Here is a 17,421-nt window from a genome sequence, read left to right as displayed (position 1 = left end):
TTTAAAACAGCAGAGCAAGATATGACCAAATAACGAGGTATAAATTACCAAGGGCACATGAGGGAGGGGGGAGAGGGGAGGGAGGGAAAAAAAAGAGGACCTGATGCAAGGGGCTTAAGTGGAGAGCAAATGCTTTGAGAATGATTGGGGCAGGGAATGTATGGATGTGCTTTATACAATTGATGTGTGTATATGTATGGATGGTGATAAGAGTTGTATGGGTCCCTAATAAAATGTAAAAAAAGAAAGGAGAAAAAAATGAAAAAAAAAACAGCAGAGCAAATGATAAGACACTATCTGTTAGCCTAACTACATTTGCCATAAATGACTTTACAATGCTCTCTGTCTGATAGCAGGGATACTCCCATCTCTCAACCATCATCAGAGGGGATTCACCAGAAATTCAATCCATGTGTGGACCTGCAAATGGATTTTGGGCTTCCGCTGTCATCCATAGCCTTCTGCAAGCCAGGTGTTCACAATTTAACCTCTGATAGCATTCCTTTTGTTAGATTTGGATTATATTATTTATAATCCTTAGATCACACAGGCTGGTGTGCTTCTTCCCTGTGAACTTCGTTGACGCTCCTTGGCCTCCTGAGCTGACTTTCCTGCCTTGGCTTGAACTGGCCCAGTAGATTTCCTCTGAAGTCACTGTTTTGATTAGGCTTCTCTGAAGGCACCCTAATAGGACACAAACAAATGTATTGCTGAAAGAACTTCCCTGCAGCCACCCACTGATTGCAGAGACATGTTTAAACACATTTTGCATGGAATAAACGCATGTATGTGTGAACCGGAACCCCAAGAGCTATACTATTATACTTACCCTTGTCTACAGTCATTCAAGGAAATACATCTAGACACATGTGACTTCAAAAAGCTCCGGGGAATTTTGTATTATGAAAAACTGTGTGGATTAAAACTCTTTTTTGTAGCTAAATAAACTCATACTAGTTTGTTATGTCTGAACGGAATCTAGTATGCGGTACTAAGAAGGACACATCAATTTGAAAAGAGTTCCTATCAGAACAAAATCAATTGCACTAAAGTTGAAGCAGGAATAAATAGCAAACTTATGGTGAGGCTTCTGTGAGGCTTGATGTTTCTGACAAAGTTTATGGGAACAATGCTTCCATAGAAACCTGCAGTCTACAAATAGATAACTCATTTGGAGGAAGATGAAGAAATCAGCCACTTACAAATGGATAGCTCATCTTAAGAAGGAACAAGACAATCTTTTTTTTAATCATTCAATTGGGGTCTCATATAACTCATCACCATACATACATCAATTGTATAAAGCATGTTTGTACATTCATTCTCAAAACATTTGCTCTCCATGTAAGCCCCTGGCATCAGTTCCTCTTTCCCCCCTCCCTCCCTGCTCCCCACTCCCTCATGAACCCTTGATAATTTATAAATTATTATTTTGTCCTATCTTATACTGTCCGACATCTCCCTTCACCCACTTTTCTGTTGTTTGTCCCCCAGGGAGGAGGTTACATGTAGATCCCTGTAATCAGGTCCCACTTTTTACCCTACCTTCCCTCCACCCTCCTGGTATCGCTACTCTCACATCTGGTCCTAAAGGGATCATCCATCTTGGATTCCCTGTGTTTTCATTTCCTATCTGTACCAGTATACATCCTCAGATCTAGTCAGATATTTAAGGTAGAATTGGATCATGATAGTGTCGGGGGGGGGGGGAAGCATTTAGGAAGTAAAGTTGTATGTTTCATTGTTGCTACACTGCACCCTGACTGGCTCGTCTCATCTCCATGACCCTTCCATAAAGGGATGTCCAGTTGCCTACAGATGGGCTTTGGGTCCCCACTCCTCACTCCCCTTCATTCATAATATGATTTTATTGTTCCTTGATGCCTGATACCTCATCCCTTTGGCACCTTGTGATCACACAGGCTAGTGTGCTTCTTCCACGTGGGCTTCGTTGCTTCTGAGCTAGATGGCCACGTGTTTACCTTCAAACCTTTAAGACCCCAGATGCTATATCTTTTGATAGGTGGACTCCATCAACTTTCTTCACCACATTTGCTTATGCACCCACTTTGTCTTCAGTGATCGTGTCGGGAAGGTGAGCATCATGGAATGCCAGTTTAATAGAACAAAGTGTTCTTGCATTGAGGGAGTTCTTGAGTGGAGGCCCAATGTTGATCTGCTACCTTAATACTAAATCTATAAATATATGCACATATATCTATTTCCCCATCCTCATATATAAATGTATTTACATATGTACATGCCTTTATTTAGACCTCTATAAATGCCCTTTGCCTCCTAGCTCATTGCTCTATTTACTTTTACTTTTCCTCTTGTCCCACTATCATGCTTAGCGGAACAAGACAATCTAGATTAGAAAAGGCCCGGTAGTGGCAAACCATCCACATGAATTTTCAAAGAAAGTTAGTCTCATCTATTCCTTAATTCAAAAGGACTGAGGATTACCAGCAGAAACAACAGCCAGCACCACAGGTATCTCAATTGTCAGCCTACATAATTCTGACTTACACATTGAAGTTGAGCAAACTTCCTGATCGATGAGTTCCAGCACTGTTAGACCAGGTCAGTTACAGTCAAAATCAGAGAATTCAATGGGAATTTTAAACAGATAGGATCAAGATCCTGAAGCATTTCTTGGAGAATTATAACAGGAGGTGAAACATGGCTTTACTTGTACTGTCCTGGAGACAAAGCACATTGAAACCAAAGGTCATCAAGAGGTAGGCGTGGTTTTGCCAAATCAAAAGTGGACTGGTCAGAGAGCAAAGACAATGGCAACAGTTGTTTGTTTTTTTTGGGGGGGTGGGGTCGGAATGCTCAAGGTACTGCTGTTGATTTTGTGGAGAGCCAAAGAATGATGACATCTGCTTCTCTGGGAAAGCTAGCTATTGCTGTAGCAGAAAAACACCTGGGAAATCTCCACCAGGGTCCTTCTCCTCCACGGTAATGGTCCTTCTCAGTCTTCTCGACAAACATGGGCAGTTTTGTGAGCGTTTATGATCCACCTTACAGTCCTGACTTGGTTCCTTCTGACCGTTTTTTAGTCCTCAGTCTTACAAGTTCCTTAAAGTGTACCCATTTTTCTTCAGTTAATAATATATAACAGATTGCATTGACCTAGTTAAATTCTCAGGACCCTCGGTTCTTTAGGGATGGACTAAGTGACTGGTGTCAGTGCTTACAAAAGTGTCTTGAATTTGATGGAGCTCACGATGAGGAAAAGTTTATAATTTTTATTTCATTTTTCAATGAACTTTCTGAAGTCCCCTTATACACATAGGTACCTCTATAAGTATATACATGGCACATGCAAATGTTACTGGTAGCCCTGGTTGACTCTGGAGGATTGGTGCGTGGCAATGAAATGGAGGCGCAAGGAGATTTCTCTTTCACTATACACTATATTCCTTAGTAGCTTTTGAATTTCATTCTGTGTGTGGGAATGGACAACTTAGAATTATAAAAATCTTACCAATTGGTAGTCTAATGTTGGATATGATTGGAGTGCCTGCATTACACATAACAGATAATAAACATGGAATGAAGAAATGGATAAGTGAAGTGAACGAATAAACATCTTTAAGCTACACTTTGATTAGCCATCTTATAGAATAGATACACGTATGTATTATAGATGTTGCTCAAAAGGATGTGCCAAAATAGAAGCGCAGACTGTGACATATACATTCCTGCAACAGTGAGGATCTAGGAGTAGATGCTTGGATAGACATGCAGGCTGAACAGGTGGGAAAGGGAGAGTGGGAGTGTACTCATGTATGTAAGCTTGACTAGGGATTTGTATGTGTGTATTTACTTTTGCTGTCAATCTATCCAGGAATGTGGTAAGCATATAGGGGACAGTTATGGAAAGTTCTCAGACATAACCAAATACCTCAAGAGAATAAGTCACTGGGGCACGGAGATCAGGATCACAGGCTCAGGGAACACCAAGGTCAGTTGGTTTTATATAGTTCATGAAGGCAATGTTCTCCATACTAATTTGGTGAGCGATGAGTGGGGCCTGAAAGCTTATGAGTGGGGGGCATGCAACAAGAGCAGCAGGGGAGCAGAGCAATGAAGTCCCCAGGAAACACAAAAATAGACTGTGGGGCCAGGGCATGGCGTCCCATCAGACTCAATTGGAAAACTCTGGTAAAGGACAACAAATAGACCTTGAACTATTTATAGGCTTTTCTTTTTATTGTTGTTGGGTTTTTGTTGTTAGTATAACTATTGTTTTATTTTCTATTGTTGCTTTGTTTTGATCGGTCTTGTGTTTGTGCATATTGTTGTCTCTGCATGTCTATCTGGATGGGATAGGCAGGATAAACAAGACGGAAGAGAGAACAATAGGACGACAGTTCTGGGGGACATGGGAGAGGGAGAGGTGGGGGAAATGAAGTGGGTGTTAACAAACCAAGGGACAAGGGAACAACAAGTGACCGAAAAACTGATGGCGAAGAGGGTACAGGAGGTCTGGTCATGGCAGGTTTATCAACCTTTTCTTGCTACTACATAGTGAAATTTCATAATTGTATGAGGCTAAAGGGTTTTGAAAGGCAGAGATAATATCTGAATTGGGGACGGATGTGTGCAAGATGGTAGAAGCCATTGTTACTTTGGTATAGTTCTAAATTGAATCAATCTATTGCTCATAATTACATTATAAGGGATGATGGGTATTATTTATAAATGTATCCCTACAGGATCTGGAAACACAGGGAATCTAGGACGGATGAACCCTTCAGGACCAGCGGTGAGAGTGGCGACACCGGGAGGGAAGAGGGTGTAGAAAGGGGAAACTGATCTTAGGGATCTACATGTAATGTCCTCTCTGGGGGATGGGCAACAGGAAAGTGGGTGAGGGGAGACACCGGGCAGTGTAAGATAGGATAGAGTAATAATTTATAAGTTATTAAGGGTTTATGAGGGAGAGGGGAGCTGGGAGGGAATGGGAGGGAAAAAAGGAAAATGAGCTGATTCCAGGAACCCATGTGGAAGGCAAATTTTGAGAATGATGAGGGCAACAAATGTATAAGGGTGCTTTACTCAATTGATGTGTGTATGGATTGTGATAAGAGTTGTACGAGCCCCAATAAAATGATTTATTAAAAAAAAATAAATGTGTCCCTACATTTGGTGAGGAAGCTGGTCCTCCGACCAATAGTTCTCTGAAAGATCCTGAAAGGAGGAGCAGGCTTCCTCAGTGAAACCAGTCACTTCGGTGAAACTGACACCAAGTGTTGATGCTGAGTGCAAAGGGTTTGCACTAATTGACAAGCGTCCTCAGGCTTCCTTGACGCTGCTTTATGCTCTGTTCAGGCTTCCCATTGGCATCAGATAATGGATCTAAAAGCTATCGGCTTCTTCTCCACCTCCCTCCCATAAGTCTAGGGCATTATGAAATGCACCATTCAGATGGAAATGTTCAGGATATACTTGCTTGGCCAGGACATGTTACAAAGTTCTTTTAGGGCTGCTAATAAATTCCTAAATGGCACTGTAAATCTCAACCCCAAGGGCACTCAACTCAAGCTCTCAAGGGCCAACATAAACAGTGCCCCAAATTATGTGCTCCTCCCACACCCACCCTGCGAGGCACCATGACTCTTGGCCGCTTGGTATCAAAGCAGCACCAGAAAACAGCGGCTCTTGTTGTTCTTGTCAGGGAGGTGAAAGCTGAATAGCAAAACGTATTGCATCACAAATTCTTAAAGGGTTTTGCTGGAAAATTCAAGCCAACCTGATCAAAGTGGGCTGACATTGAGTAGCTCTGTGTAAAACACGATGACAGTCCCCAGTAGCTGCAGTCATCATCACCATTAGAAGACACCAAACCCAAACTGACCGCCACCGAGTCCATTCCGACTCACCGCCACCGTAGGGGACAGGGCCAAATTGCCCTTGGACACTTGGGAGACTGTCACTCTTCTTCCTTCTGAATAGTTTCATTGGCATATATTTCACATACCACACGAATAATTGCTCGTATTGAGATTTGTGCAGTCAGCACGTCAAGGTCAGAACATTTCCTTCACATCCTCCTTGTTATTAGCTCCCCATTCCCCTCTACCCTCCCCCGCCACGCCCCTCTAAAAACACACTGCCACTGACTGGAGGCCCACCCAGTGATCCTGTAGGACAGGGTGGACTTGCCCCTGTGAGTTTGCGCGACTGTAGAAAGCCGTGTCTTTTTCCTCAAGGAGCTGCTGGTGGTTTCGAACTGCTGACCATCTAGCAGTTCAATGAGTTGCCACTTGCCACTAAACCACCAGGCCTCCTCTCTGCCATGTCCCTAAGTGAGTATAAATCCAGTCACTATCTCCATAGATTCACCCACCCTGGGTTTCATATGCAGAAAATCATGCAAAACACAAACAGGAAGCAACCAAAAACAAAACAGAACCCAACAACCATGACTAGACAAAACACAGGGAGGAGAACTCAGAGCAGCTGGTGGTTTCGAAAGCAGTTGGCAGCCCAATTTGTAACCACGAAGCCGCCAGCACTCTTTTTAATGGGCACAAAGCACTTTGAAAGAATCAATCAATGTTGATTAGCCATATATATATGTCTCAGTGCAAAGCGGCTGCATGATACATGAGGAGAGACAGCCCTGTGTGTCAGTTTATAGTGAAGGAGAAAAAGTAGAAAGCTAGATTGTTAAGAAAAACAACGAAATAATGCTTGGTTTCTTTGAGGCAACACCCTTCAGTTGTTCGGCTAGAGCTCTGTTGGGTTGAGAAATGGCCATAGCTTCGTTTTCCAAACGTGTTAAAGACAGAGATCACTAATGTTTAAGACCCAAGCAAAAGCTTAGCTATACGATTCTGAAATACTTTCGTGCAACAAATTGTAATTGAACCAAATTACTCATTTGTTTCAAAAATAAGAATCACACTTATCAGGGAAATCAGGCATTTGAGGGAGGGGGTGGGCTAGAGAGAAACTTGATTTTTTTTAAAGAGAATTTCCTGTTGCAGGTAGACTCTCAACCAGGAGGAAGACTGAATGGCCAGCTGCCTGAGACCTGGCCTTGTGGGCCTGAGACCTGGCTTTCAACTGTGTGTGTCTCCGTTTGTGAATGTCTTCCTTGTGGAAACCGTCCACTACGCAAAAACCATGAGTAGCTGTAAAAGGAGACTCTGTACTACAGCTGCACTGGGTGGTGGAGAGGTAGGAAGTGTGTGAATTTAAGATGCCTTTGAAAAGGAGTAAGCAAAATTCTTCTTGAAAAGTCTCAAACTCAGTGGCATTGGTAAATCCTGACTTGTAGTGATCCTCAAAGACAAAATAGAAAAAAAAAAAAAAAGACAAAGTAGAGCTGCCCCTCTGCGTTTCGGAGGCTGTAAATCTTTATGGGCGCAGGAAGTCTCCTCTTTTTCATGAGGAGCAGCTGATGTTATTGAACCGCAGTCTTTGTGTTAGCAGGTCAAAGTGTAACCCCGCCTACCACTAGGGCTCTAGAGATTGTCCTAGCAGGGTTAATTGCTTTCTCGTTGATAGGCCGTCTAATAGCAAACACTAACACATCATTTGGATTTCCTCAGAGCATATCGACAGAAAGCCTATCCTGGGCATTGGGTCTTTCTTCTTCACTCTAAAATACACTGCTTCCTTCCCTCCCTGTAACGTGTGAGGAACGAGAATTTGAATTTGCTTTACTAACCTGAGGGAAAGTTTTCTGTATAGAGAATGTATAAATTAGATCACAAAATATTAATATGACTACCTAGTATTCTTTAGCACTTTAACAGAATTTAGCAGTCCTGTCAACATATAATTCAGACATCACACAATTCAAGAGTTCAGTCACATCAAGAAGAGTTGTGCAGCCGCCACCGCAAACCACTTTAGAGCATTTTCTTCATTCTTGTATTCGTCAGTATTAGCTCCCCGTTTCCCCTCAGCCTCCCCAGCCAGACTCACTCCCAGAGGACCACTAATCCAGTTATTGTCTCTATAGATTTACCTACCCTGGATTTCATATACAGAAAAAATAAAACTAGCAACAATAACCAAGTAAAACAGGAAATCCTCAATCTAAAAGAAAGCAGAAAATATTAAAAGCTAGAACAAATTTAAAATGGATTATAAGGGAGATCGAGTGATAAGGTGGCTAGATTTTAATCTAAACATGTCTGCCATAATCAACCATGCTCTGTCTAATAACCAGGCTATTCACACCCTTCAACTAAGTCAAAGGGGAGTCACCAGAGGCTTAATCCATGTGTGTACCCTGCAAATGGAGTTTAGGCTTCCACTGTCATCCACCACCTCTTGTCTGTCAGTTTGTTCTACTGTAGTGACTTGTCTCTTGCTGTGATGCTGGAAGCGATGTCACTGGTATTTCAAATGCCAGCAGGGCCACCCAAAGTGATCAGGTTCCAGCAGAGCTTCCAGACTAACTGTGGATAGCCTTGAGAATGGAATTCCAGAACACTGCATTGTGCTCATGCGGAACTTGTACATGGAGGAAGAGACAGTTGTGAGAACACAACGCGGGGAGACTGCATGGTTTAAAATCAGGAAAGATGTGCAACAGGGTTGTAGCTTCTCGTTGTACTTATTCAATCTATAAGCTGAGAAAATCATCAGAGAAGGTGCATTCTATGAAGAAGAATGCAGCATCGGGATGGGAGGAAGGCTTATTACCAACCTGCAATATGCAGATGACGCAATCTTGCTTGGTGAAAGTGAGGAGCACTTGACGCACGTGCTGACGAAGAGAACAATTGTAGCCTTCAGTCTGGGTTACAACTCAATGCAAAGAAGACCACCAATTCTTTCTTCACACCATGAGAAATGGAGAAAGGCGGAAGTTGCCAAGAATTCTATCTTGCTTGAATCCCCAGTCAATGCTTATGGAGGCAGCAGTCAAGAGATCACACAACCTACTCCACAGGGTAAATCTACAACACAAGACCTCTTCAGAGTATTAAATGCACAGATGTTACTTTGAGTATTAACTAAGGTGCGGCTGCCAAAGCCGTGGCATTTTCAATTCCCTCATATGTGTGTGAAAGTTGGACGCTGAATAAATTAGACCGAAGGAAAATGGATACATCTGAATTGTGGTGCTGGAGAAGAATATTGAACGTACCATGGACTGCTAAAAGGACAAATTGCTCTGTCTTGGAAGAAATTTGGCCAGGGTGTTCCTTCGAGACAAGAATAGCGAAACTTCATCTTACGTACTTTAGATATGTTTTCAGGAGAGACCAGTCCCTGGAGACGGACGTCGTGTAGAGGGGCAGGAAAGGAACACACACAAGCCTGCACTGTGGCTGCAACAATGGACTCGGGCATAGGAACAATTGTGAGGCTGGGTGAGGGACTGGGCAGTTTTGCTTAGGGTTGCTATGGGTTGGGACCAACTTGATAGCATCTAACAATACTGTTATTCATAGCCTTCTGCAAACCACCTGGTTCACGATTTAAGCTCTGATAGCATTCACTCCTTTGGATTTAGGTTTTATTATTTACAATCCTTGGATCACAGTCTGGTGTGCTTCTTCCACGTGGAGACCTAGTTGACGTTTCACTTAGAAAGCTGCTTGTTTGAAAACAAGCGTTTAAAGACTCCAGACGCTATTCCTTCTGCTAGCTAGGCACCATCTAGATTCTTCTCCGCACTTAGCACCCATACCTTCAGTGATCTATCTCTTCAGGAGCTGGAGCATCAAGCAGGGCCATGTTCTTACAATGGGGATAGAATTACGTGAAGGCTCAAAATCCATTCATATATCTATGGTTTACATATGTCTCTGGTTTCCTTTAGAGACATCGTTGTCATTTATATTAGAACATTATCAACATTATCAGTCTTCCCTCTGGGCCATCACTTCCATGGCCATCTAGTCAATGCCAACTCATAGTGACCCTATACTGCAGGGCAGAATGCCTCTACGAGTCTCTGAGACTGCATAGCTTCACAAGAGTGGAAAGTTTCATTCTTCCTCCACGGAACTGGCTAGTGGTTTCCAACTACTGACCTTGTGGTTAGCAGCCCAGTGGGTAACCACTATGCATTGATAGTGTCAGTAGTTTAGCCAATGGTATAGAAGATAAAACTGTTGAAAGAGGAAATTATCTGAGTATAGGCTATCATTCTATACATTTAGTGGAATGCTTGAATTTTACAACACCAAGACTGCATATACTAGTTCTTGCAGTCCTTAATACAGCAGCAGATCCACTAACAGCCTAGAGGACCTTCCCATAGATCGGTAAAGCTTGAGACTATGTAATATTAAAAACAAAACAGCTAAACCACAAATGAATGAGATCTAGGTGATCCAGAGGAAGTAGGGCAAGATATAAAATTAATTTCCTATTCAATTATTTCTTTTCCCAAAATAATCATGCACTCCTGAAAATAAAAGATATTACATATTATTAGAATTTAGAGATGGCTTTCTCAGCCAATTAATCTAGAAGGTAAATAATAATTATGTGGAAAGAACCTGATTGGTAAATATGATAATTATGGAGTCTTTTTAATTTATATTAACGGGAAGGCCAAATCAAATTAAACGGCTTTAGTTATATAATAGAACTACTAACACTGCTCCAGCTTTAGTCTAGGTGCCTCTCCTTTCTCTGTGTTATTTTGACGCAGCTCATAAGGAAAAGGAAGAAGCACTTTGTGAAGGCTCCAGGCTAAGAAACAGCCTTAACACAGAGGTCTGATTGAATGAACTAAGCCCTGCCTGCAAAGTTGTCTGCACCTGAAGGCTGTGGACTGAGCTATTCGGAAGTGGGAGGAAGCAGAGAGGGACTGCCCCAGGACTGTGGAGGTGGTGGTCACTGGACCTTGAGGGGAGCCCCCAACTTGGGCATTGTGTAATGGAAAGGGACCCAGAGTCACCATCTATTTAGTACCTTGAGACTCCCTTACGGTGACATGAAAGGTTTTGATCTACTGAGTAAGGAACTGCTCATGGAAGAACTGACCCAGGACGTTTCCCCCTGGCACCAGGTTTCTTACTTAAACAGAGCTCAATAGACCGGGAGAGCAAGCTGTGCAGGGCAACAACTCATGGGCTGCGGCCCACGGTGGATCTGTGCTCGCACAGGCTCCTCATGCCGAGCCGACAGTGCCCGAGGGCTGTGTCACTGGGGAAATTGATGTCATCAGTACAATCACCTTATCCCCCAGGGGGATGACTCCAACATTGCACTTTTTTGGTTATGTGGGTTTTTGTTTTCCTGCTTTTAGTTTTTTTGTGTTTTTAAACTCTGTTTGATTATTTGCTGGTTGGTTTGCTGCTGGTGCTAATGTAATGGGTCTTATGGGGGTTCAAGTTTGACATAAGACGACCAGCAATGCAAACCTGTTGTGTATATTTCATGGGCAAGCAGATGGATTCTGGGTGCTTACTTAACTCTAGCGCCAATACAAGAACAGTTAGTTCTGATAACATAGCCCAGCTTGATACTCGCCTTCAAGAAATGATCACTGAAGAGAAGGGTGCTACAGCAAAGGGTGGTGCGAAAACCCTGCGAACAATCGCAATAGCGCCTGGGGTCTTCGAGGCTTGTCTTCAAACAAGCAGCCTCTACGTGAGACATCAACGAAGTCCACAAGGAAGAAGCACACCAGCTTGTGTGATCCAAAGATGACAAGTACAAAATTCAAATATGACAAAGGAAAAGTATTAGAACTTAAATTGTGAACACCAATTTGTGGAAGGCTGTGGGGGATGGGGCGAGCCCCAAACCCATCTGCAGAGATCTAGTCCGATTAAGCCCCTGGCAGATCCCCTCTAGCCACAAAGGTCTGGAACAGCCTGACTGTCAAACATAGATCATTGTCATCCTGATTAGGCTAGATAAAACTTGATACCAGGCCAGTTGACCTCCCTCTAGACCAGTGGTTCTCTATCTTCCTAATGCCTTGACCATTAATACAGTTCCTCATGTTGTGGTGACCCCCAACCAGAAAATTATTTTCATTACTACTAGACCCAACCTGAATTTGTTCTAGATGTAAGGATCTCTTGCTTGCTCCTGGCCTTTGGGGTATTGATGGAGGTCTTTTCTTTCCTGCTCATTGCAGTATTTTTCTTTCTTTTTTAAAAAATACTTTTCTTGGGGGTTCTTACATTTCTTATCACAATCCATACATTCCTCCAATGTGTCCATCACATTTGCACATGTGCTGCCATCATCATTTTCAAAGCATTCTCTTCCCACTTGAGCCCCTGATAATCAGCTCCCCACTTCTTCCCTCTCCCTCCCCTGCCCGCCCTCCCTGCAGTGTTTTTATCTTTATATTTCTATTGTTTTATCTTCACCACGTCATTTCAATTTTGTTCTTTATTGTTTCTGTTGAGTTTGACAGGTCCAAAAGGAGTAGCTGCATAGAGACACTAAGTGATGCAAGGGTCACTGTGTAGTTATGTATTGTGAAAGATTTATTTATAATTACGAATAAATGAAAATTTGTCTTGAAGTATGGTGTAGTATCGATAACAGTCTTCACACTGGGTACTCGTATGTGGGCATATCTGCATGTGGGCGGACCTGCCTGGAGACAAATAGAGGAGCCGTGTCTTGTTCCTACCACCACTGGAAATATGAGTTTTCCAATGGTCTTTGGTGACACCTGTGAAAGGGTCTTTCAATCCCCCAAAGGGGTCACAACCTACAGGTTGAGAACTGCTGCTCTAGACCCAACTTGAATTTGTTCTAGATGCAAAGATCTCTTGCTTGATCCTGGCTTTTGGCATATTGATGAAGGTCTTTTCTTTCCTGTTCATTGCAGTATTTTTATCTTTATATTACTATTGTTTTATCTTTACCACTTCATTTCATTTTCGTTCTTTATTGTTTCTGTTCGGTTTAGCAGGTCCAAATGGAGTAAATGCAGGGAGATAATTGATGCAAGATCAAAGAACAAAAAAATCATATCATTGTGTCTCACCTCCCTGATACGATCACTAAAGACAAAGGGGTGCATAAGCAAATGTGGTGAAGAAACTTGATGGTGCCCGGCTATCAAAAGACACAGTGTCTGGGGTCTTAAAGGCTTGAAGGTAAACAAGTGACCATCTAGCTCAGCAGCAACAAAGCCCACATGGAAAAAGCACACCAGCCTATGTGATCATGAGGTGTCGATGTGATGAGGGATCAGATATCAAAGAACAAAAAACCATATCATAGTGAATGAGGGGGAGTGCAGAATGGGATCCAAAGCCCATCTGTAGGCAATTGGACATCCCCTTATGGAAGGGTCGCGGGGAGGAGAAGAGTCAGTCAGGGTGCAGTGTAGTAACGATGAAACATACAATTTTCCTCTAGTTCCTAAATGCTTCCTCCCCACCCACTATCATGATCCCAATTCTACCTTACAAATCTGGCTAGACCAGAGGATGTACACTGGTACAGCTAGGAACTGGAAACACAGGGAATCCAGGGCGGACGATCTCTTCAGGACCAGTGGTGATACCAGGAGGGTGGAGGGAGGGTGGGGTAGAGAGAGGAACCGATGATAAGGATCTACATATAGCTGTATATAACCTCTTCCCTGGGGGGCTGACAACAGAAAGGTGGGTGAGCCCTTTCCGGTTAGGCACGAGCGGCGTGAGGCGAGCATCGCAGGCTCTCGGGTTCCTGTTTACACGGCGTAAGACCATATTTCTGCAAAGATGGTCAATGTACCCAAAACCCGAAGAACTTTCTGTAAGAAGTGCGGCAAGCATCAACCTCACAAAGTGACCCAGTATAAGAAGGGCAAGGATTCCCTGTACGCGCAAGGAAAGAGGCGCTACGATCGGAAGCAGAGTGGCTATGGTGGGCAGACAAAGCCAATTTTCCGGAAGAAGGCTAAAACCACAAAGAAGATCGTGCTGAGGCTTGAATGCGTGGAGCCTAACTGCAGGTCCAAGAGGATGCTGGTCATTAAAAGATGCAAGCATTTTGAACTGGGAGGTGATAAGAAGAGAAAGGGCCAAGTGATCCAGTTCTAAGCCTTGTTTTATCTTGTAAATTTGAAAAAGTGTTGAATCAATATTAGAATTATCTGTAAGAAAATATAGTTACATTCTTACTCGGAAAAAAAAGGTGGGTGAAAGGAGACGTCGGACAGTGTAAGATATGACAAAATAATAATTTATAAATTATCAAGGGTTCATGAGGGAGGGGGGAGTGGGAAGGGAGGGGGGAAATGAGCTGATGACAGGGGCTTAAGTGGAGAGCAAATGTTTTGAGAATGATGAGGGTAATGAATGCACAGATGTGCTTTATACAATTGATGTGCATATGAATTAAGATAAGAGTTGTATGAGCCCCTAATAAAATGATTTTTTAAATTGATGCAAGAAATTGTAGGGGTTGTAGAGTAGGTAGGAGGGTAGATGGGGAGGGTGAGGGGATTTGGGGAGTAAAGAGTGAAGACAGGAGGGGGAGGGAGCAGTAGAACTGAATGTGATTACACAGCTCATTTTAAAGGTGATTTAGTCATGGGCGGGGGGGAGATGTTCTGAAATTGATTGTTGTAATGATCATAAAATTCTTGTTGACATAATCAAGTGATTGAATTATATGATGTGGATTATGTGCCAATAAAACCGGGAAAACAAACCAAAAAACAGCCTTACATTCTCTTCTTTTCTTAACTCCCTCTTGTGACCTCACGGAGCCTTGGTGGCATAGTGCTTAAGCATTAGGCTATGACCTGCAAAGTTAGCAGTTCAAAACCAACATCTACTTCTTGGAAGAAAGACGGGACTTTCTACTCCCATAAAGTTATAGTCTTGGAAACTTGCAGGGCTTAATTCTCCTCTGTCCCTTAGGGTCAACTGTGAGTCGGCAATGACTCAATGGCAGTGAGTTTGGTTTGGGGTTTTATCTTGTGACCTCATAATTCTGAACAAAATTAAAATAGCCTAGCATTTAAGTTCATAGGCTAAGTTGAGCTGTCACAGATTTAAATGTTTATACTGTTTTAAACTTTAAAGCCACCCAGTTTACAATCATTGCATAATAATCGCTTAGTGACTTACTTGTAAGTCTGGGGAGATACAATGGGATCCCCAGGTTCTTTGTTTAGCTTAGCTGTGGTGACTGGGAGTTCTCCTTGAGCCAATTCCTTTCTTAGTCCATTGATGCTGTAAGTTATTTTGGTGGCCAGGGTGGTCTCAATTATGCATTCCCACATTATGACAGAGATCTAGGATGAAGTTCATACATGATGCAGTCTTCCTGGGGTTGGTCAAAGGGATGAGCAGTGGCACAGAGGGACACACATGAAGGCGGTAGAAGGCTCCCGGATCAGCTATTCTGGTCATTGGAAACAAGGGAGAAACCCATTCTCCAGCTTGCCCAGATAAGACTGGGGTGCCATCATGGAGCACTCGTTGCTTGGTTCTGTATTTGGCCACCCCTAATATATGCGCGGTATCTGCAATCTATGGTTTTGTGTCTTTCATTGACTTCTTGCATGGCATGCACCTTCTTCAGTTTCTGGTTCCTGTTAAGTATACAAGAGACGAAGAAATGCGTTGAGAATGCTTGATGCACTGAAAGGATGGTAAGAGCAATGGCTGCAGTAGAATGGTAGATTCTCAGCTTGGTGGAAACTATTACATTTCGGCTTAGAAGCACTGAGTATGCCTGGTGTTAGATGGCACCGAACAAAGTATATTCCTCTTCTACAAAATGTTCTATTTTCTTTCTTGCTACTAGATGAGAGGTGGCTGGTAGTGTGAGGTACATGTACACCTAGAAGACTTTTTAAATGGCTCTCCAAAACAGGATAAAATATAAAGTCCTCACCCAGTCTGTGACCATAAGGTAGAAGGCACTAGAGACAAAATAACTTCATTTTTATAACATTTTATTGGGGGCTCTTACAGATCTAACAATCCACAAGCCAGTTGTATCAAGCAAACTTGTACATAGTTGCCATCATTTTCAAAACATCATCTTTCTACTTGAGCCCTTTGATATCAGCTCTTCTTTTTTGCCTCCCCTCCCCACACTCCCACCCTTGTGAACCCTTAATAAATTATAGTTTTCATTGTTTTTTTCATCTTACACCGCCACTGTGTCCCTTCACCCATAGGTCTGTTATTCACCCCCTGGGGAGTGTGTGTGCTACACATCCCTAATTGCTATCAGTTCCCCTGCCTCCCCTCCCCCGCCCATCCTCCCTGAACCGTCATGGTATCGATGCTCCCATTACTGTTTGAAGGGCTTATCTGTCCTGAATTCCATGTGTCAAAAGCTCCTATCTTTACCAATGTACATATTCCGGTCTAGCCGGATTGGTGAGGTAGGACTTGAGTCATGATAATGAGGGAAGGAAGCATCGGAGTGTTGTGTTTCATCGGTGCTATATTCCACCCTAGGTGAATCGTCCCTTCCGTGTGACCATTTTGGTGAGGGCCTGTCCAATTGCCTAGAGATAGGCTTTGGGTCTCCAAAAATAACTCATTTTTAAACAGTTGGCGGTGGAGTGTGGGGATGAAGGCTTTGTAATAAAGTGGATGAAATGTTTTAGTCACGATGACCAAAATAAAACCATGTCTCTGAGATGGGAGAAAACAATGAAATTGTAAGGAAATACCCCGAGTATATTAAACTTGAATCCTGATCTGCAAAGGTGATAATGGAATAAGAATCTCTCTAAATTTTATGAGTATCACTCTTGTTTCGACACTAACCTATTCCTTGGGAATCTTTCACCGGCACCAGCAGGAACACTGAGTGGGGAAGCATTCTCCGTTTTGTCTAGTGACTATAGCTTATCATTGTTAGGTGCTATTGAGTTGGCCCCAACTCATAATGACCTTACATACAACAGAAAGAACACTGCCTGCTCCTACGCCAGTCTCACAGTTGTTGCTATGTTTGAGCCCACTGTGGCAGCTACTGAGTCAGTCCTCACATGAAGGATCTCCTTGGTTTTCGTTGGCATGTTTCTTTTCCAGTCATGACGTCTGTCTTTTTCTATTGACTGGGACCGTCTGAGGACACGTGCAGCTTAAGAAAGACCAAGGATTGCCATCACACTTCAAAGGAGCACTCTGGCTAGTCCTCCAGAACAGACCTGTTCTTTCAACAGCCCATAGTAGTTCACTCTTCTCCAATGCAGTTGTAATATATCGGCCCTTCTATCGTTCTTCATCAGTGTTTTTAGCTTCTGCACGCATATGAAATGATTGAACATACCACGGCGTAGACCAGATGCACCTTAGTCCTCAAAGGTGTTATTTTATTTTTGAGTTACAGTTGCATCTTCATTTGCAAGTCTCATCTGCCAATGTAGCATTTTCCACCAACCCGGGAGCGGAAACGTTCACAGGCTTCACAATCTTTTGCTGAGAGGCTGCCTTTGTGGGAGCCTTAGTAGGAGCCATTGCTATTTTAAGGTGTGTGCATTGCCTCTTTTGC

The 17,421-nt window shown here is 42.9% G+C and overlaps 1 protein-coding gene across 1 annotated transcript; it reads left to right on the top strand.

Annotated features, from left to right (window-relative positions):
- The first annotated feature begins 13,603 nt into the window (after window positions 1-13,603).
- On the top strand, window positions 13,604-14,045 carry LOC142436998 (large ribosomal subunit protein eL42-like). The gene has a single exon (XM_075540311.1). The coding sequence runs from the start codon at window positions 13,674-13,676 to the stop codon at window positions 13,992-13,994; it is 321 nt and encodes a 106-aa protein (XP_075396426.1). The 5' UTR covers window positions 13,604-13,673; the 3' UTR covers window positions 13,995-14,045.
- Window positions 14,046-17,421: the final 3,376 nt, after the last annotated feature.

The sequence above is a fragment of the Tenrec ecaudatus genome, chromosome 1, assembly GCF_050624435.1.
Source record: "Tenrec ecaudatus isolate mTenEca1 chromosome 1, mTenEca1.hap1, whole genome shotgun sequence".
Taxonomy (NCBI): domain Eukaryota; kingdom Metazoa; phylum Chordata; class Mammalia; order Afrosoricida; family Tenrecidae; genus Tenrec; species Tenrec ecaudatus.
This window is presented reverse-complemented; position numbering and strand designations above follow the sequence as displayed.

Bases quoted from the DNA above. Each gene is read 5' to 3' on its own strand.
- LOC142436998 (XM_075540311.1), top strand. From the start codon at position 13,674: ATGGTCAATGTACCCAAAACCCGAAGAACTTTCTGTAAGAAGTGCGGC.